The sequence below is a fragment of the Bicyclus anynana genome, chromosome 24 (assembly GCF_947172395.1).
Source record: "Bicyclus anynana chromosome 24, ilBicAnyn1.1, whole genome shotgun sequence".
NCBI lineage: Eukaryota > Metazoa > Arthropoda > Insecta > Lepidoptera > Nymphalidae > Bicyclus > Bicyclus anynana.
This window is the reverse complement of record NC_069106.1, coordinates 3,702,763-3,725,606: the sequence shown is the minus strand read 5'-3', so window position 1 is coordinate 3,725,606 and position 22,844 is coordinate 3,702,763. Positions and strand designations below refer to the sequence as shown.

At 36.9% G+C, this 22,844-nt stretch overlaps 1 protein-coding gene across 1 annotated transcript in view; it reads left to right on the top strand.

Annotated features, from left to right (window-relative positions):
• The window catches only part of LOC112045396 (glycerol-3-phosphate acyltransferase 1, mitochondrial), a 67,707-nt gene that overhangs the window by 4,246 nt on the left and 40,617 nt on the right, over nucleotides 1–22,844 (top strand). Inside the window, exons 2-4 of the mRNA XM_052888953.1 lie at nucleotides 15,004–15,218; nucleotides 16,419–16,560; nucleotides 17,783–17,896. Of these exons, the coding sequence (XP_052744913.1) occupies nucleotides 15,109–15,218; nucleotides 16,419–16,560; nucleotides 17,783–17,896 (366 nt within the window). The 5' untranslated portion in view covers nucleotides 15,004–15,108. The remainder of the gene's footprint in view (nucleotides 1–15,003; nucleotides 15,219–16,418; nucleotides 16,561–17,782; nucleotides 17,897–22,844) is intronic.

Here is a 22,844-nt window from a genome sequence, read left to right as displayed (position 1 = left end):
ACCATTCAGATAAAGTAATCATTGAAGTATGTATATTTTCGTCCAAAATTCCTCAATGCCTGAAGACGAAAGTTTTCGAACATTGCGTGTTGCCAGCGATGACTTACGGATCCGAGACCAGGGTATTATGTATTTCGGTGTACCATTCAGATAAAGTAATCATTGAAGTATGTATATTTTCGTCCAAAATTCCTCAATGCCTGAAGACGAAAGTCTTCGAACATTGCGTGTTGCCAGCGATGACTTACGGATCCGAGACCAGGGTATTATGTATTTCGGTGTACCATTCAGATAAAGTAATCATTGAAGTATGTATATTTTTGTCCAAAATTCCTCAATGCCTGAAGACGAAAGTCTTCGAACATTGCGTGTTGCCAGCGATGACTTACGGTGATGATTCCGAGACCAGGGTATTATGTATTTCGGTGTACCATTCAAATAATTAGTCCACTACATCGTTTTTCATCATATTTTCGTTTATGCAATCATCTAAGATCGTATTTTCAACGAAACTACTAAAGTATCTACATTTTACACACACACGGTCAGTTTTATCGTACGTAAATCCATTAGCGCTGCAGGTGTGTGGGATTACTTAATCGTCAGTGGCTGACTTAACAAAAGCACACACCTACTCAGACCAATTACCATAGGACCTGCCTCGCTAGACACGTGTAATTTTAACATGGTGAAATTAAAATTACACGTGTGTATTACGATTATAGCCCTGATAGCCCAGTGGATATGACCTCTGCCTCCGATTCCGGAGGGTGTGGGTTCGAATACGGTGCGGAGCATGCACCTCCAACTTTTCAATAGTGTGCATTTTAAGAAATTAAATATCACGTGTCTCAAACGGTGAAGGAATAACACCTGCATACCAGAGAATTTTCTAAATTTTCTGCGTGTGTGAAGTCTGCCAAACCGCATCGGGCCAGCAGGTGAACCCCTCTCATTCTGAAAGGAGACTCAACCCATATTCGGCTCAGCAGTGAGCCGAATATGGGTTGATAATGATGATGATGTATTACGATTTAAATTTATCGTTGTGTGCATTGGTGTTAAATATTTTCGATGTGTGAGTTTACCTCGTCCCCCTCAAAAAGCGACAGACAATTTTGTCGGTGAATTTCGACCGACATATTAATTGTCTGATTCAAAGGTCTGTGGACACCTACGATGAAGTCATTGGCAATAATAGTCAACAATTATTGTGATTGCTTAAACTAACCTAATTAATTATATAAACTTATTTGCGTACAATAGACACATGAAGTTGATACGAGTATACCTATATATTTTGTAATCCTGTACTAAAAAACTTGGTTTCTTCCGATATTGTTGGATTTGTATATAAATACTAGCAGACGCCGCGCGGTTTTACACGCGCGGATCCCGTTCCCGTAGGAATACGAATACAAATAAGCACTAGGGCAGAGTGTCTCAAACTTTCGTCTCCACAAACCCCTGTTAAAATTTCCAAGTGACAGCGAACCCGTTACTAACTAATGGAAGGAACCCCCCAAAAAGAAAAAAAATAATTTGACTGTTGAATACAATGAGGTTTTTATCTGAATAAAAGGTAACACATAAAGTACCATAATAATGTGATGAGTGTACTTGTTTCTTGTCGCAAATGGATTCAATGTTAGGAGTAATTTTGGACACTTTTAACTCTCGATAACTCAACTTAACGACTCGGTGTCAGTTATCAAGCCACAATTACGTAAATCTTGTCGCAAACTCCCTGCCGTCAATTGGCGAACCTCTAGGGATTTGACCCCCCACTTTGAGAAACTCTGCACTAGGGGATAGAGTAGTTTCCTACCAGTGATAGAATTTTTCTAATCGGACCAGTAGTTCCTGAGATAAGCGCGTTCAAGCAAACAAACAAACTCTTCAGCCTTATAATATTACTATAGATATTCTCTTGACATAAAGACCCTTTACATCATCTGCGTTTCTTGAAGGCTTTTAGGAGCATCCTTAACACCGTCTTGCTCTTGACTCTTGACCGTAGTACCTACGTCCGTGTGTCGAAATCGTGTTATAATGGGTCTAACGCCGGCTACAGACAGTCAAGTTAGTTACACAGAGCTGTATACTTGACCGTCTGTGACCGACGTAAAACGATCGACCATGACTAATTTGAAAACATAATATCTATTTAAATTTCATTTAAATCGATTTTCTATTTGACTTGTAAAATAAATAAAAATAAATGAAAGTCTAGTTTTATAACGTCAATTTTTTCAAGGGAAAACGAACTGCCTGATATGAATACAAATACTTGAAATTATCTGAAATCTATACTAATATAATAAAGCTGAAGAGTTTGTTTGTTTGTTTGTTTGATTGAACGCGCTAATCTCAGGAACTACTGGTCCGATTTGAAAAATTCTTTCAGTGTTAGATAGCCCATTTATCGAGGATGGCTATAGGCTATATATTATCCCCGTATTTCAACGGGAACAGGTACCACGCGGGTGAAACCGCGCGGCGTCAGCTAGTATAATATAAATGGGGAAACCACCTAAATCGGAACAGTATTTTTAAAAATATTGCCGACATGTACTTATACGGAACCACCTTTTATTGAAATCCATATTATCGATAATTTTATAAAAAGGTGTTAATTTGTATTGTCCTACTATAATATTAGCATGTATACGCTAGTTATTGTTTCATTTTATGTATTCGGCGTATTTTCCGTTCTATATGAGTATCCTTACTAAATGAAAATATCAATAGCTTGTGCTAAATACATAACAAATACTTGCATGTTTTAGTACTGTTTCATCTTGTTAAATTAAACTAATGTTTCAGTTACACGTAACTTTTTTTTTAATGAGAAAGAATACAATGCGGAACTTAAGCTAACTTATCCTAATAACTATACAAATCATGCCCACGTGGAATGGTGGCAAGAATACTGGCTGCATTTCCGCGCTGGACAGCCAGGCTGATCCTTTGCGCAAAAAATGAGCCAGCCCTTCTGTCACCAGTCGAGGCATCTAGCCACGGATTCGGTAAAATTTTTTGGCACTGCGACTCCATGGCCCAAGGGGCTCCACGGCAAAAGGCACAAAAATGTACTCAGTTACACTGTATTGACCTATCTATATTTATAAAATAACAAGCATAGCCCCAAGGATTTACATTTACATGTGTGATTTACATTTACGTGTCTTGATTAAAGTTAATTTAAAAAAAAAAAAATTGTATCATCAATTTATTACAAGCGGACGTCCGCTCCGTTCGTCCGCGTCGAATTTAGTTTTTCACAAATTCCGCGGGACCTATTGATTTTTCCGGGATGAAAAGTGAAAGCCTAAGCCTATGTTAATCCAAAATTTATTTCCATTCCAAATTAGTAGCTAAATCGGTTCAGTAGTTGCGCCGTTAAAGAGTTACAAACATCCATACAACATACAAACGTTTATAATTTTAGTAGGATTATTGCAACATCAAATTTGTAATCGCGCCTGGCCTGAGAGCCCCCAACAATCTCAGTTTTTTTGTTATCACTATATACAAAGAAATTACTCTCATATATTAAATTAGTTGACGCCCCGCGGTTTCACTTGTCTAGTTCCCGTCGCCGTATGAATACAGGAATAAAATATGACCTGTTAAACCTGTCAATATCGGTTCAATAGATTACCCCGTATTCCCAGGAATGGGAACTAAGCAGGTGAAGTCACGGGGCGTCTAGCACTTCGTAAAAAAATATTATTATAAAAACAAAAAACCTGACTAAACCAGACTAAACACCACAAAGAATTTAGTCAGAATTGTATACAATATCTGTATACAATTCTGACTAAATTCTTTGTGGTGCTGCAGACGGGGACAAATACTTTCCTAAGGGCAAAGAATGAAATACAAATGTATGTCACCGCATGCGGCAACATAAAGAAATTAGTCACGAATTAGTCAAGAACTTTATGTAGATATTGTGATACATGTTTATATTAATAATACTTTTTTTTGAACTTTTTAGTTTTTATAAGACAGATCTTTTCCGATCTTCATTTAAAATATAACTAAGTACAGACAATGTCATTCCTGACTTGAATAGGTACATTCTAGTTAGTAAATTTTACTTCGATCGTCCCAGTATAATTGGGATAATTGGGAAAAAGACGCTTTTCAATAATTTGTGTTAAAACAGTAATATATACACAATATAATATATATTTTTTTAAATGGTATTTTTGAGAACTTTCATTTGATACCCATATTGTAAGGAAAAGGTAAAAAAAAAAATTACCCCACCCTTTTTTAAGTGCCTAAAATACGCCATTTTGAAAATTTATATAGCCTATGTCATTACTACAATACTGATGAACTGAATGACAGCTCATACGTGAAAACAGTCCAGCCGTTTGGGTTGTAGGGCGTGTCAAAGAAATGGACATACATACATACGCTAGAAAAACATGACCCTCCTTCTTACGCAGTCGGGTAAAAATAGAATATCTAACAAAGTCGATATCGTCTCATTTGCTTACAATGCCGGCATGCGGTCGCGTGTGATACATTGTGTAACTCTGTATTGGGTTACTGTGACTGTAAGTGAGGCTAAGTGGTTTAGCAGACCTATCACACTTATCTGGGGTGGGCATTGTGCAAGGTATTGGTTGACAATCGGTATACTTTTAAGTAATAGCTGAAAGATCTACTTACAAAAGACAATTAAGACATTCGGAAGTTTTTCTAAATTTTCGATTTTATTTTATGACCTATAATCTCATATCGATATAATCTCAAATGATTGAAACGCTATTAACTTGGCAATTATACACTTTACTCTGTAGACTACCATAGCTTCCATTAGATACACGATAGTACCTACTTTTGACAAAAAATAAATAGTAAACACGAAATCACGTGACTTGAAAATTACTAACAATAGCTAGTGTTATCACCGTGTTTCACCTTCAGTGTGCTCGTGGCGTTCGAGCCGTCCACATCTCTTGTTGTGTAATTCTTTATGGGTTACTTGTGATAGGCGGGGAGAGTGACTTGAGTGGACAAAGGAATTTTAGATATCTGTCAAAGGCGCCTTTAACCCTACACACATCGTTCACAAGTGCGTGACGTCACTCTTCTAGGGTCTTATTTTGGTTACAGTTTGATTTGTTAATTAAGTTGTCCTGACAAATGTTGTGAATCATATTCTTTGTTCGACATAAGTTTACTTATTTTTGTAATCACCTGTGAGTCTGCTAAAACTAGTTAATAAATTTCGTGTATATCCACTAAAATACTCAAATTTAGTGAATAGGCTAGCAAACCTTGCTGTGGATCATTCGATCAGGCAATGATGATCATACGATTCACTGTTGTTCATGATAATTAAAAGCCGAGCCAGCTGATGACCTCAAACGTCATTACTACAAACTTATCAAGTTATCATGATGCTATCATGCATATACTATTTAATATTATATTACTTATAACAACATTATATTAATCTCGGATGATCTGCGACCTTCAATAACATTTTATATATTTATATTTACATAATATTAACACATGAGCTGTGATAGCCCAGTGGATATGACCTCTGCCTCCGATTCCGGAGGGTATGGGTTCGAATCCGATCCGGGGCATGCACCTCCAACTTTTCAGTTGTGTGCATTTTAAGAAATTAAATATCACGTGTCTCAATCGGTGAAGGAAAACATCGTGAGGAAACCTGCATACCAGAGAATTATCTTAATTCTCTGCGTGTGTGAAGCCAGCCAATCCGCATTAGGCCAGCGTGGTGGACTATTGGCCTAACCCCTCTCATTCTGAGAGGAGACTCGAGCTCAGCAGTGAGCCGAATATGGGTTGATGACGACGATTAACACATAATGGTTATTATTATATTAACCTAAGCTGGCATATGAAAATTTCCGAGATACGACCAGATATCGCGTGATTGCTAACCCTTGACATACGGTATACACATGATATATTATAGAGATTTATTTATTTATATAATTATCAACGTGATAGTTTTAATTATAGACGCAATTGCGCCTGTAATTTGTTATCTCGCTGAGATTAGCGGCCTGTAAGGTTAATTGATTGTAGTTTTTATTTTGTTTGATGGTTATGTTTTTTGTTTTCCTAGCAATAGCGTGCACAGGCTTTTTAATTAGGGTAGGCACTGTTCGCAGTGTTGCCACATAGCACTTTCGGTGCTAGATATGGCACTATTTTCTCAATTCCAACACCGTAATTTAACATTTAGCACTTAATTTAGCACTTTTAGGTCCAAAAATTGTTCGTACTCGACTAAAATACTAAAGTATCTTCCACTTCCACGCAGCCACCACAGAAGAAAACACAGCAGAAGAGAGATATGTTATTGAAGATGACTGGATGTAGTTTGAAATAATTGTCATAATTATTGGAAGATTCGAAGTTAAACAATTTTATATTTTTATTTTATTTAATTTTAATCTTGTCTAAAAAATAGCACTTATTTTATTTCTTTTTATCAATCTAGCACTATTTGAGATGTCATTTAGCACCCACCTAAGATAATGAGGTGGCAACCCTGACTGTTCGTACGTTTTTAACCGAATTACAAAAAGGTGTTTTTTACATGTTCGGCTGTACTATGTTTTATTTCATTTATTTACTAGGATAACAAACAGCTGCATAAATAACTTAATTATAAAGAGCAAAGATTTGAATGTTTATTGTTTGATTGCATTGAAAAACTTGATTTGAAAAATGTTTCAGCTGTTGCGAAGCTACACTATACCCGAGTGATATACCTAGGCTATATTTTATCCCCGTATTCGTACGAGGACGGGAACCATGCGGGTGAAAACGTGCGGCGTCTGCTAGTTTAATATAAAGCCAAAAGCTAAATCTAAATTTAAGTAAAAAAAACAAGCCTTATTGGCAGTTAGGTAAAAAGTCACAAGACACACTGCAATGTTTTTTTTTGTGCTCAGCGTACATGTATTAGATTATAATCTAAATAGAGTATAATCTGATTACGTTATCAACCCATATTCGGCTCATTGCTGAGCTCGAGTCTCCTTAGAATGAGAGGGGTTAGGCCAATAGTCCACCACGCTGGCCCAATGCGGGTTGGCAGACTTCACACACGCAGCGAATTAAGAAAATTCTCTGGTATGCAGGTTTCCTCACGATGTTTTCCTTCATCGTTTGAGACACGTGATATTTAATTTCTTAAATGCACACAGCTAAAAAGTTGGAAGTGCATGCCCCGGACCGGATTGGAACCCACACCCTCCGGAAACGGAGGCAGAGGTCATATCCACTGGGCTATCACGGATAATAATCTGATTATCATCTAAAAATTAAAATAATCCGAAACACAAAAAGTCCACGAATTAAGATATTATACAAACTAATTAAGCATTCAGTCACTGACATTTACTAAATAACATTAAGTCGATACAGATTGAAATGAGACTATTTGTTTTTCATTTATCACGTTTCATGGATCATTAAGTAAAGTTATGTCTGAAAAAAAACCGACAGTCATAACATCTACTAAATCAATGTTTACTTTTTTTTAATCTGCTCTTTCGGGTCAGTTCGGACGATTTGTTTGTACATTAAAATGACTTAGGTCAGGGCGTGATTGCCGAATATGGGTTGATGTAGTAAAATACTACATCAACCCATATTCGGCTCACTGCTGAGCTCGAGTCTCCTCTCAGAATGAGAGGGGTAAGGCCAATAGTCCACCACGCTGGCCCAATGCGGATTGGCAGACTTCACACAGGCAGAGAATTAAGATAACTCTCTGTTATGCAGGTTTCCTCACGATGTATTCCTTCATCGTTTGAGACACGTGATATTTTAATTTCTTAAAATGCACACAACTGAAAAGTTGGAGGTGCATGCCCCGGACTCGAACCTTCGCCCTCCGGAATCGGAAGCAGAGGTCATATCCATTGGGCTATCACGGCTCTTTCTACATACAAAGTCGATATCGTCTCATTTGTACAAAATGTCTTTAAAAAAATTATCAAAAAAAATATATTACCATTGTCCAAACTCTATAATGCTACAGGTATATGGGCTTATCCAATGATGAGTGGCCGGCATGACAAATTAGTTTTTAAAATTCTAGTATATCGCATATCTGTTATGCAAGCAGATAATAAAATATAGCCTATGACACTCACAAATAATTTTATATTTAGTAAAAAAAATTCAGTCGGTTTAGTAGATCCAAAATTTAGTCCAACTTTACAAACTTTACCTCTCTATAGATTAGTATACGTATACATATTTTACTAAATTAAAGTGTACTGTAGGTATAGAATACCTTTCCGGTGCCCGTTTCCTGCCACGTACGATTTGAGTGCCGTCAGAGCAAGTGAATAGGCAATTTCTAGGTCAACGCGCGCCAAGTTACCCATTCAATGTTTTTATTTGGCTGGTGGGAGGCTTCGGCCGTGGCTAGTTACCACCCTACCGACAAAGACGTACCGCCAAGCGATTTAGCGTTCCGGTACGATGTCGTGTAGAAACCGAAAGGAGTGTGGATTTTCATCCTCCTCCTAACAAGTTAGCCCGCTTCCATCTTAGACTGCATCATCACTTACCATCAGATGAGATTGTATTCAAGAGCTAACTTGCAGAAAAAAAAATGTCAAGTTACTCCTTGACTGTGATCACACCAGCAGGGTTATTATGTAACTCGGTGTACCATTCAAACAATCAGTCACTACATCGTTTTTCATCGTATTTTCGGTTTTGCAACCATCTAAAATTGTTTTTTAACGAAATGACAGAATTATCGTCATTTCACGTAAAATGGCATTAGTATAAAAAACTGGTATTTACGTAATTTTGTTGAAATAATCATGTTAGATGATCGTAGAAACAAAAAAAAACATTAGCGCTTAATGTAAAGTAGTGCAATCAAGCTTATTTCGTTGAAATAACTATTTTAAATTATCACAAAAACGAAAATACGATGAAAAAAGATGTAGTGACTGATTACTTGAATGGTACACCGAGTTACATAATAACCTTGCTGATGTTAAGTGACGATGCAGTCTAAGGGTTTATTTACACGAGCAGAAACTGCTACCGACGACTGCACTCGGCGACGTCTCGACGGCAGACAGCAGTCGACTGCAGTTGCCGACGTCTCGGCCGTAGTCAACGGCAGTCGACTGCAGTCGTCGGCAGCAGTAGCTACTCGTATAAATGAACTCTAAGATGGAAGCGACTTTAGCGATTTTAGTACTTGAAGGAGGTACAAGTTAATTCTACCCATACCTCTGCGACAGATCTCATACCCATCTCTCATGTGCCGTGATAGCCCAGTGGATACTTATATGACCTCTGTCTCTGCTCATGCTCCGCCAACTTTTCAGTTGTGTCCATTTTAAGAAATTAAATATCACGTGTCTCAAACGGTAAAGGAAAGTCATCATGAGGTAACCTGCATACCAGAGAATTTTCTTAATTATCTATCTATCGTGATGGACTATTGACCTAACACCTCTCATTCTGAAAGGAGACTCATGCTCAGTAGTGAGCCGAATATGGGTTAAAACAAACAATCAAATCTATCTTATAATATCAGTATAGGTAATAACGTAAACCCGAACCCAGGACCTCTGTTGAGTAGCACTAAGAGTACCTACTGCGCCAGCGAGCTCGTGAAAACTTAAAACTCATAATTGCTTGCCATAAAACGTGATTGTATTCAAGCGTAAATTTATATTTACATAAAAAAGTACTCGCATCTACGAAGGTTATTATTGATCATTGATAGGTAGGCGATGTAAATCTTCTAATATATAAAATTCTCGTGTCGCGGTGTTCGACATTGAACTCCTCCGAAACGGCTCGACCGATTTTGATGAGGTAGGGGTAGGGTTGGGGTAGGGTAGGGTAGGAGTAGGGTAGAGGTAGGGTAGGGGTAGGGTAGGGGTAGGGTAGGGGTAGGGGTAGGGTAGGGGTAGGGTAGGGGTAGGGTAGCGGTAGTTGAAAGTTTACATCGAGTTTCACGCGGACGAAGTCGCGGGCATCCGCTAGTAATGATAATAAAAACAGTAGTAAAGTTTTAGAAGCATATAAGGCACATCTTCTTCTTCTAATATTATAAAGCTGAAGAGTTTGTTTGTTTGATTGAACGCGCTAATCTAAGGAAATACTAGCCCATTTATCAAGGAAGGCTTTATTTCTTTATATAAAATATAATTAGCTTTATATAAAATTCTTTATTTATCTTCAAAAAAGCCACGTCAGTCAGCTAAAACTATTTTTTTTATCTTATGGTTGGGAAATGGGTGGGGGAAATTAAAAACTGTCAGATTTCTACGAATGCAAATCTATATATACTGCATATAAGAAAGTCGTGTTAGTTACACTATTTATAACTCAAGAACGGCTGGACCGATTTGGCTGCAAGTTGCTGAGGTAAAAGAAAGGCTAAAAGAGGTAGCTTTGAATCAGGGGACGGGCATAGGATATTTAGGGTAGGGGTAGGGTTTCACGCAGACGAAGTTGCGGGCATTCGCTAATTCTTTATATTTTTCTTTATAATAGGTTTGAATTTTATAACCTTAGTCATCAGAAAAACTCAGTGTCGGTAACCATAGTTATTACCGTGATAATGATTTATAATGATTAATGATATTGGGGCGACAATGATAGGTTCATGACTGGTAAACACATCCGATGTAAAGAAGTTCTGCGAATAATTTCTTTATAATTGTCTTACTCGTAAATATATATAATAAATAATATTATATAATAATTAGCCGACGCCCTGCGGTTTGACCGTAGTACCCGTTCCCGTGAGAATACTGGGATAAAATATAGCCTACGACAATATCAAATAACGTGGATTTCTAGAGGTAAAAGATTTTTTTAAATCGGTTTAGATTTAGAGAATACCCCCTTCAATATCACAAACTTTACCTCTTTATAAAATAAGTATAGATTCATATTTATCTATACTAATATCATCGATTTCCTATTAAAAAGTGGATGCACAATCATCAACCAAAAAACGTCCCCACTCAATGAGTGCCAAACACAACTTCTTGGCACTCGATTCAAGTTGTCGCATTTGCAAATGTAACCTTAAACTCAATCCTTAATGTAGAATTTGTTCTGATTTTATTGAATATTGGACTATATTATATAAGGCCTTTAGGTATAATTTTCTTTACCAATAATTCTAAAACTGTCACAGCAATATTAGCCAGTTTTCAAGTGAATTTTTCTACATGATTTTACTTTTACTATAAGAGATCAGTGATACTAATACTATCTAGTCTAGTCTATAGTAATATTATATAGAGCCAAAGTTTTGTGTTAAGGTAAGAGCCATATCACAAATAACATGGCGTTCTATTACCACTACAAAGCCATGTTATTTGTGAGTATCATATACTAATTATATCCCCATTTATCACCATAAATCTCTTTATAATATTCATTCATTTATTCATTATCAACCCATATTCGGCTCACTGCTGAGCTCGATTCGCCTTTCAGAATGAGAGTGGTTAGGTCAATAGTCCACGACGCTGGCCCAATGCGGATTGGCAGACTTCACACACGCATATAATAAGAAAATTCTCTCGTGTGCAGGTTTCCTCACGATGTTTTCCTTCACCGTTTGAGACACGTGATATTTAATTTGTTAAAATGCTCCCAACTGAAAAGTTGAGAGGTGCATGCCCCGGACCGAAATCGAACCTACACCCTCCAGAATCGGAGGCAGAGGTCATATCCAGTGGGCTATCAGGGCTCCTTTATAATATTAGTATGAATTAAATATAATGCCGTCCTTTTCAAACTGGAGCTGTCTGAAAAGGATGGCGTTATTTTTGGCCAAATTAGTAACGCCGGAGTTCTGCGTAGTGCCGAATAATTAGTAACTACCTCACGTACACACCCGTAGGACAGGTTTTGAATGTATGATGTCATACGATGTGCTAACTTTAACATTCATTATCACAACACTGTGACACCAGTCACACTTGACGGAGACTCACCTGCAGGGCCAGCAAGCTATAGTTTGGCAACTTCGTTCGTAACACTTCGCTGTGTAGCGATGAATGAAAAACCCACGACTGATGCATGTCACTTCCCCGCACGCACCATTTTACACCCGCATAGTCTTTCCCCCTGTCGCCCGCATATCACGGGAGTGTTATCAACAAACTTGCCAGACTATATTTCAAGTTTGACGTATTTTAGTTGACATATACAAATCCAGCTGACGCCGCGCGGTTTCACCGGCGTGGTTCCCGTTCCCGTAGAAATACGGGGATAATATATAGCATATAGCCTTCTTCGATAAGTGGGCTATCTAACACTGAAAGAATTTTTGAAATCGGACCAGTAGTTCCTGAGATTAACGCGTTCAAGCAAACAAACAAACAAGCTCTTCAGTTTTATAATATTAGATATATTCTATGTAACAAATGTCTACATCATACAGTAGGTAGATGACATTTCTCAGCAGATTTAATAGGTTGTTAATAAAGGCCAAATTAGTGAATAGGCCAGCAGGCCCCCTTCAGCAACATAGGCTTCTTTTTATCCCAGAAAAATTCAGTTTCCGCGAGATTTGTGAAAGACTGAATTTTACGTGGACGAAGTTACAGGCGGTCGCCAGTATATAATATAACTAGCTGACGCCGCGTAGTTTCACTCGCATGGTTCCCGTTCCAGTAGGAATACGGGGATAGTGTATAGAATACAGCCTTCAACGATAAATGGGCTATCTATCTAGCACTGAAAGAATTTTTTAAATCGGAACAGTAGTTCCTGAGATTAGCGCGTTCAAGCAATCATACAAACAAGCTCTTCTGTTTTATAATATTAGATAGATTCTATGTAACAAATGTCTACATCATACAGTAAGTAGATGACATTTCTCAGCAGATTTAATAGGTTGTTAATAAAGGCCATATTAGTGAATAGGCCAGCAGGCCTCCTTCAGCAACATAGGCTTCTTTTATCTCAGAAAAATTCAGTTTCCGCGAGATTTGTGAAAGATTGAATTTTACGTGGACGAAGTTACAGGCGGTCGCCAGTATATAATATAACTAGCGGACGCCCGCGATTTTGTCCGCGTGGAAATCAATGTAAACTTTCTAGCCCTATTTCAATACTTTAGGGGTTGAATTTTAAAAATTTTTGAATTACATTATATTTCGAATTTATTTATGATCAAATTCTTAAAATTGTAACTCTAAAAATTAAGGACTTTCCATACCTATTTCACCCCCTTCTCATTTTATTTTCGCTATAAAAATATCCTATAACCTTTTCCGTATTATGGTCTTAAACCAGAATGTACAAAATGTACAGAATTTGTATTTTAAGTATAGATTCTAGATGGCGCTGCGCGTCTGTTATGCCACGCTAACGTTTGTTGTTACAAATGGTATAAGTAAAATCTCAAATTGCGAATAAATGTATAGGATACGACCAGTTTTATTATAAGTATAGATATAGAGGAAGGTATTATATAGTAGGTGTTCTAACAATTGCACTTTGATCGTGTAGTAGGTGTAGTACATAGCGTGACAATATGACAGATAATGACTAAATGCCTTTGTTGCTCCCTACTGATACCATCTGCTAACTAAAGTGCAACGGTTATTAGTTTATCGGCAATTATTCAGGTCGCTCATAAATTGTTTTTAATATACCACTGCAACTTAGAACTTGACTGCAATTTTATAACAATTTAAAATTACAAATAACATCGTACCTGTGATCGATTTGAAAGCGGTGCTTTATTTTATGAGAGCTAACTAGATGGTATTGTCTTAACTAGTTTTGGAGTTCCTATGATGACTTCATTATTAGAGTAGCTCCATAGGATATTGTTGAGTTTTTTTTAGTTTAGTGAGTTATTGAGTTAGTTCTAGTTTATGTATTATGGCAGTACTCAATACTCTAAGGGTGATGCTGATATTTCTATATAAACCCTCTAGCTATACAGGGTGATTCGGTCTTTAGTGCGGATATTTTTTTTCGTGGTTCTGTATCCATTAATAGAATATAATGTATGTATTAATAGAATATAAATCTACAAACAGTTCGATATATTTTATGTAATTTTTTTTTTAATTTATGTCTCTAAAATAACAAAATAATGTACATATTATTACTAAACAAGATATATTCAGCTTAAAAGTGATCTGGTGACGTTCTTTAGGTATCAAACGAAAATAAAATAAACGCACAATAGGGTGACCCTAAAATTCTGTTCAAAAGTAAATAACTTTAGCTAACGATAATTTTGTTATTTTTGAGTTAAAAAAAAAAAGAAAAAATACGTGATCATTAAATTTTGTTTATGTACAAAATATAAAAATATCCGCACTAAAAAAATTTTCTTCCTGTATGCCAACTTTGCAATGTATGATCGGACTGACTAATTCCTCTATTTCTGGTTGTTGTTTCTCCTCCATCCCCCTCCATTTAACTAACTAACTAACTTTTCTTGCTGTTGAATTAAACCAGGGCTGCACGACAATTAGCGGTCGACGAGTATAAAGAACAAGAATCGATCTCCTGTTTGTTGTGTTGAGCTGACATCGCAAGTCGGCATGTCTGTAGTGACTAGATCGTTTTATCGAGCACGTCCAGCACTGCACTGGCAGGGGTGATGTTGATAGTGTGATCCCCGATGGCGTCGAACGCGCTCGTTAAGTGCTAAATTACTCTATTATTGTCGTTTCATTACGTTCACACACTCGCTCAGTCCAACACCAACTACCAGTTCAACTCCGACTGTCGTCGAATCGACACGTGTGTATCGCGTTTAATTAAATATCTATTTATCGCATTTTAAGTCCGATAATTTTATTTTAAGTGCGGCATAAACTGTACTTAGATTCGACAAGGTATCTAAATTAATTGCGTATTTTAAATAATTATTTTTCAAGTAATTAAGTATTATTTAAAGTTTTTTGAATGGAAATTGAAATCGGCTTTTTTTTTGAAATTGGTTTGCGTTTAAAGGGACTGCAAATATAAATGATTGTTTTGTAAAAAAAAAGTGTAAATATCACGTTCAAAATTGAGCGTTTTAGTGTTACAAATGGTACTGGGGATGTGAGGGGTGCGATGGATGCGATGATCAACGTGTGGACGGTGGTGGAGAATGTCCGCGTGGCCAGCAGTGCCGCGGAGGTGGCCATCTTCACTGCCGTGCTCTACTGGTTCTTCACTTCGAGGTACGTGGTTACATCTATGACCTAGGACTAAGAGTAACTAAGGCTCAAAATTTGTTAATTTTAAACTACCAGACGTTCCAGCTGCGTCCGCTCTTAAACCTCTTTAATCCGGCCCTTAAAACTCTTTAATCCGGCCATCTCGAAATACCATTCTTAGGGGACCTCTCATCATTATCAAACTATTCAGGCCTCCCTCCTTATAGGACAGGGGATATGGAGCTTAGACACACCCCGCTTTTCCAATACTTTAGTGTTACAAATGGTATCGAATGAGTTATCGTTCACTGTAATGGTTTTTTTTAAGAACCTGATTTCTTGAATAGTCTTAAAGTACACAGGTAAATATAATGGTGTTTATCTTAATGTATGTGTACATACAATGCCGAAGAGTTGACACTTTTATACTATACAAACTAACACACAATTATACTATACAAACTGACATTATAAATATGTTTATCTGCAGTGGCGTGCATAAGGTTGTCCATCAGGGTATGCATTAGTAATAAAATTGAGTAATCTGGAAAAATCTGTATTTAATAAGCACCAAAAAGACAACTCTTAGGGTATGCAGTACTTTAATGCATGTATGAAGTGCACGCCACTGTTTATCTGTAACTTGGAAATATAGAAAAAGTATATAACTCGGTTACTCTTACTTTAATAGAGGTGCCTTCGGTCGTGTGGTTAAGGAAATATCCATTCCCGGCCCTAGACTGTTTTAAGATTGCTTTTATATATATATTTATTTTATTATAATGACCCTTTCGATATTTTTATTTTATAATTTTCATGTAAATTAATAACAATAAAATGTGGCTTTTAAAATAATATAAAACTTAAAATCACAATGGGCCGTACGTGCATTTTAATACGTATTAAACGAAATAATATAAACATATAATTTTATTATTTTGCTGAAGCCATCCGGTGATGATTAAATATTTCTGCTAATTAATAAATACTATAATTATTAATTGTATAGAAGTTTGACGGCCTCCGTGGCGCAGTGTTATGCGCGGTGGATTTACAAGACGGAGGTCCTGGGTTCGATCCCCGGCTGGGTCGATTGAGATTTTCTTAATTGGTCCAGGTCTGACTGGTCGGAGGCAGACGATGACGATGACGATGACGATGATGATGATGATGACGATGATGATGATGATGATGTACTTAAAAGGTGATTTTTCCTTGTTCCAGCCGTGTAGCTGACATGCTGGAGGTGGTGGGGGAGCGGGTGGGGGGGTGGTGTGGCCGGGACTCGAGCTCGCTGAGGCAGGCGGTGCGCGCGCGCAGGCGACACAACGCGGATGTGTACGCTAAGCTAGACGCAGAGATCACTGTAAGTTGTAGCTCACTGTGGGCTCCTCTCGAGCCGTGTGGTGTAGCTGACATGCTGGAGGTGGTAGGGAAGCGAGTGAGAAAAACCGCGCGGCGTCACATAGTATGCTATAATTTAATTAATATGACAATTATGATGAAGGAAGTATGTTGCAAGTTGCAACCCAAGTGGGATATTGCACCGGGCGTGAGGCACCGTCACAGAATTGCAACACTTTGTTGTCATTTACTTACCTAAGTGTTTTTTTCCTGTTTAGGCAATTCCGCTGTACCAAATATACATTTTACATTTAGTGAACCTAAACATCTAAAAGCCTTGGTCAAAAATCTGCACAATAGGGATGATGACTAGGTTTGAATATATTGATTTTTATGATTCGGGTAAATAAGGTCAATGTTAACTAATTTATACATAAAAAGCAAAGATTGTCTGGATATTTGCAAAATAAATAAGATTATATAATTTCAAAATATATTAAAAATCTTTTATCGGAAATAGATGAAAATTCATACAGTTTTAGCTCCTTACATTAAATGTGACATTTTCAATATGTGAACTATAAACATAAACATAACAAAGATTTTAGTAATTTTGTTTGACCGCCCATACAAATCTAACGATCATTATGCACCTACGACGTCATTAAATCGTACCATTTTGTATGGGGCGTTTTTCAGGGATCTGCGGCAGCGCCGCAAATCTGACCCTTTAAATCCCTGTAGCTCCGAAAGTAATGATCGCAGATACCCTGTTACTTTTACAAAATTGCTTTACTATTAGCATACTCCAATTATATTTACATACAATTTAAAAACCGTCATCATCCCCTTTGCGATTTGGGCTTACCCACCAAGGGTTCGGTACATATTTGATTAACTTCAATGGTTGATCATGTGCCTTAAAATATGATGACTATATTTGTATAATTGAATAACAAATAGAGTGTTTTCAGATTTTTCCATATACTTGTGGTATTAGCTATATACACCACATTGCGTAGTTTTAGGTAAAAGAATATTTTGATTCCTTCAGTGTGCCTAAATTTACGTATTTTTTTCGGTCCCATCTTTGTTTAGGTTAGTGTACTGGTACGTATACTCATGTATATGTACCAGTGAAGTTTTTTATTTTGAAAATATACACAATCTAAGCGCTGCTTAAAAGTAAATAACACGAAGGTTTGCTTCAAAAAAAATGCTAATGAAGTGAAATCTGTCAACAGACGAGGACGTCGTCGCTTTATCGACTCAAGGAAGAGCCGCAGGTGCCGGCGCCGCAGCCCGACCGACGGCCGCCAGCTGGACTGGCGTGCTCTAGGTGTGCGCCTTTGTCAAGGGTAAGCATTTTGTAAAGCACGTTGCATATTCACAAAAATGACGTGGATTTTAATATTTTTTTGGGTTTCGTTTTTATTTTATTTTATTTTATTGAGGGCTTACAAACAACATCATAGTACATAATAGTAATATAAATAAAAACTATAACTATGACACCAGCTTCGGAAACCACAGATTACAATACTATAAAGTAGATTACTACGTACCTAAATAGTTTATATAAAATTATTACAAACAAAAAATAAAAAAAAAAAAAATAAAAAGTGAATAAAAAAAATAGATGAAAGAAAAGACTAAAGACTAAAATTAAATTATTAATTAACTAATAGCTATAAACTCTGCAAGCGTTTTATAACCAACCTCTTGAAGGTACCTACACTTGTAGAAAAAATATCAATATTATTGAATTACTCAACAAGGAACCCTAATAGTTTTGCCATATCCTGGGTTGAAAACTGTAATTTAGCATAAGTATAGACCCCGGCAAGTGAGTTGAACTAAAATGGCCGTCATCTGCGGAGGTACAATTATAAACCAAATTGTTAAGAGTGCTCGGTGGTTGCCAAGTAATTACATTAAAGATGTCTAATAATTTAAAACATGGTACATATCAAAGATGTTATCCTATAGATATGTCACTAGCGCGTCGAAACTGAGGCGAACAAAGGCGGCTAATTATATTAATTTTATTTAGTCGCATAGTAAACAACGAAAGTTATTTAAACAAATAATACCTAAATATTGCCTACTAGCCGACGCCCGCGACTTCGTCCGCGTGAAACTCGATGTAAACTTTCAACTACCCCTATCCTACCCCTACCCCTACCCTACTCCTACCTACCCCTACCCTACTTTTCTGGTTGGTTTTTTACACCTTGTGTCCGAAAAACCTAAATATCTTACGGAACCCTATTTTTTTTCAAAATAAAATTTAGCCTATGTTACTTGTGGATAATGTAGCTTTCGAATGGTGAAAGAATTTTTAAAATCGGTTCAGTAGTTTTTGAGCCTATTCATTACAAACAAACAAACAAACATACAAACAAAGTTTTTCTCTTTATAATATTAGTATAGACAATGTCGAGTTGTGTGTTCAGGAAGTGTAAAAACTATATATGCTTAAATATATAATGTAATTGAACGCAAAATTGTACATGTGTGCGCTCAGTGGAGTAGTTAAATTATGATCATTTTTTGCGGCGATTTTGTAGGCACGTAAGATACGTAGCATGTCTATAGTATAAAATATCTTTGGTACGCAAATTTAATGTAATGTCTGCTGTGGTCGTATTCGTCGTTATAATACAAAAATGTATTACTGCGCATAGGTCAAGTTATTGGCCGCTACCTATATGTACATTTCTGAAGCACCTCGACAAAGTTATAAAATATTCTTATTTTTTTATTTTTGAAATCACATAAATTTGAATAAATTATTAATAACCAGAATTCTAATCTTAACACTTTAATATAATCATACATTATTTAGTGTTATATAATACGACATGCTACGGTCAAGGCCGGTTGCATAGTTTACAACAAACCAGTTCAATTACAGACGAAATTTATCTTCACTTGACTAATTTTTCACAAAAGTTGAGTATGTGATGAAATCTGACGAACTTCCGATGCATTCTGTAAAGTTACAGCGATGTGACATCGCTCATCACCATGGCAACTCCGTTGTTAATAAAATAAATAATGAATAAATAAGCCATTTATTCCATATTTACATTTCTAAATTACATTTCAAAACTTATTAGTAGTTTGTTAGCATGTTTTGTTAGTAATATTAGTAGTATGTTCTTTTTAAATATGGACCCCTGTCTTTGCCAGATTTCATCCATTCGTTTCCGGCTATCTGAGTGATATCATCAGCTCACCGTTTAATTGGTCTTCCTACATTTCTTTTTCCTAGCAGACCTTTCAATCGTGTTGTTTCAATAGTCCATCTTTTGTCCACATATCTTTAGATGTGTCCGGCCCATTGAAATGAATATGAATTTGAAAAGTTCAAATTCTAATAAAACTTGTTATAGGCGAATATTAAATAGTGGAATGACACCCCTGATCTGATATATTTGTGTTTTAACTAATATCCCTGCCTATTTCTTAAAATCTTCATTCTCAATTTTAAATAATGAAAACCGTATCATCATTAACAACCTATATTCGGCTCACTATTGAGCACGAGCCTCTCTCGGAATGAAACTTATAATAACTAATAGTCCACACTGGCTCAATGCGGATTGGCAGACTTCACACACGTAGAGAATTAAAAAATTCACAGGTATGTAAGTTTCCTCACGATGTTTTTCCTTCACTGTTTGAGACAAGTGATATTTAATTTCTTAAAATATACTCTATGCACATAACTGAAAGTTGAACTCGATTGGAACCTTCCAAATCGAAGGCAGAGGTCATATCCACTGCCCATCACGGCTCTTCAACGTAAACCGTATAAAAACTTGTTTTTTTATAACTACAAGTTAGCCCTTGACTACAATATCAACTGATGTTAACACGTTCGCTGCGGCACTGATATTTCAGTACTTTCTCTCTTACTAAAACTTCATGTGATGTGGTACGAGGTCGATCGACCTCGTAACTCTTGACGACGCTAAGTGTACGAGGTCAATTAACCCCGTACCGCAGCGAACGTTTTAAGTGAGGATACATTAAAAAAACGCTAAATCGCTTGGCGGCACGTCTTTGTCGGTAGGGTGGTAGCTAGCCACGGCCCAAGCCTCCCACCAGCCAGAGCTGGACCAATTGAGAAAACCTCAATCGACCCAACGGGGAATCGAACCCAGGACCTCCGTCTTGTAAATTCACCGCGCATACCACTGCGCCACGGAGGCCGTCAAAATTACTTCAAACAAAAATAAACAGCACGAAATACTCGTAGCGTCGAAGGACTTTATAATGTTCACGTGACAAATTCATGCTTCCAACAGTTCCAACTAAAGATAATGGAGGCAAAGTTCCACTAGAACTGCGCAGTTATTCGTTAACTTAATGACAAAATCGGAACGTTTATTGTGTGATTTACAAATTTACAAAGAATTAGTTAATACATTAAAATCGTATTTTATAGCCCATTAATATAATCAGATTAATCAAATGGGGATGATGACTAGGTTTGAATATATTGATTTTTATGATACATTTGAGTAAATTAGGTCAATGTTAACTAATTTATACATAAAAAGCAAAGATTGTCTGGATATTTGCAAAATAAATTAGATTATAAAATTACAAAATCTATTAAATTTTTTTTATCGTAATTAGACGAAAATTCATACAGTTTTAGCTTCTTTACATTTAATGTGACATATTTTTATAAATGAACTATAAACTTAAACACACAAATAACAAAGATATTAGTAATTTTTGAACGCACATACAAATCTAACGATCATTACATTACCTACGACGTCATTAGTTCGTGCCATTTTGTATGGGGCGTTTTTCTGGGATCCGCGGCAGCGCCGCAAATCTGACCCCTTAAATCCCTGTAGCTCCGAAAGTAATGATCGCAGATACCCTGTTACTTTTACAAAATTGCTTTACTATTAGCATATTCTTAATTTATATACAATTTAAAAAACTGTCATCACCCCTATTACTTAAGCAATGTATATACTAATACTAGCTGACGCCGCGCGGTTTCTGTTCCTGTAGGAATACAGGGATAATATATAGCCTATAGCCTTCCTCGATAAATGGGCTATCTAACACTGAAAGATTTTTCAAATCGGACCAGTAACAAACTCTTCAATTTTATAATATTAGGTACAGATTATAAAGATGTAATGTTTATATATCACGTGTCTCAAATGGTCAAGGAAAACATCGTGAGGAAACCTGTGAATTTTCATAATTCTCTAGTCTGCCAATCTGCATTGGGCCAGCGTGGTGGACTATTAATCTAACCTCTCATTCTGAGAGGAGACTCGTGCCTAACGGTGAGCTGAATATGGGTTGTTAATGATGATGGTGATGAAAGTTTGTGGTATCATAGGGGGTAATCTCTGGATCTACTAAATCGATTATTAAAATTCTTTTTTTTTTCATTACAAGTTAGCCCTTGACTACAATCTCACCTGATGGAAAGTGATAATGCAGTCTAAGATGAAAGCGGACTAACTTTTTAGGAGGAGGATGAAAATCCACATTCTTTTCGGTTTCTATACAACATCGGACCGGAACGCTAAATCGCTTGACGGTACGTCTTTGTCGGTATGGTGGTAACTAGCCACGGCTGAAGCCTCCCACCAGCCAGACCTGGACCAATTAAAAAATCTCAGTCGGCCCAGCCGGGGATCGAGCCAGGACTTCCGTCTTGTAAATCCACCGCGCACACCACTGCGCCACGGAGGCCGTCATTCCTTTACCACTATAATGCCACATTATTACGGGTACGGGAACTACGCGGGTGAAACCGCGGGGCTTCGACTAGTATCAAATAAGTAGGTAGGTTAGGTTTTTTGTTTTAGACTAACGAACCCTTTTTTAACCATGTTAAAATAGTAACTTGACGGTTAGTGTATCAGTCTGTCTGTTTGACATCCTAGCTTCTAAACGAATGGGTATGTTTCTCTTTGTTTAAAAGTTGACGTGTTGAGGTGGTTTTTGGCTATGCATTAACAAACCCTGAAAATATCGGCGTTTTTCTATTATGATGGAAAAAAAATTAACAAAAGTCGTTGTGAGTAAAGCAACTGTTACACATGCCCATTTCAAGCACGAAAGTATGCTACTATTGAGCAGTTGCTACTTATTAGCAAGTGTATCGCAACATTGCTAATAATGACCATGCTTATTTTGAGATTGCTCAAGAATCAACAGTCGTGCTATTTATGAGCATGCTACTTGCTGCACGGATGGAAGGGGGCGTGCTTTTAGCGCGTCTGAACAGGTTTGCTTATTGAGTATGCTAGTCAA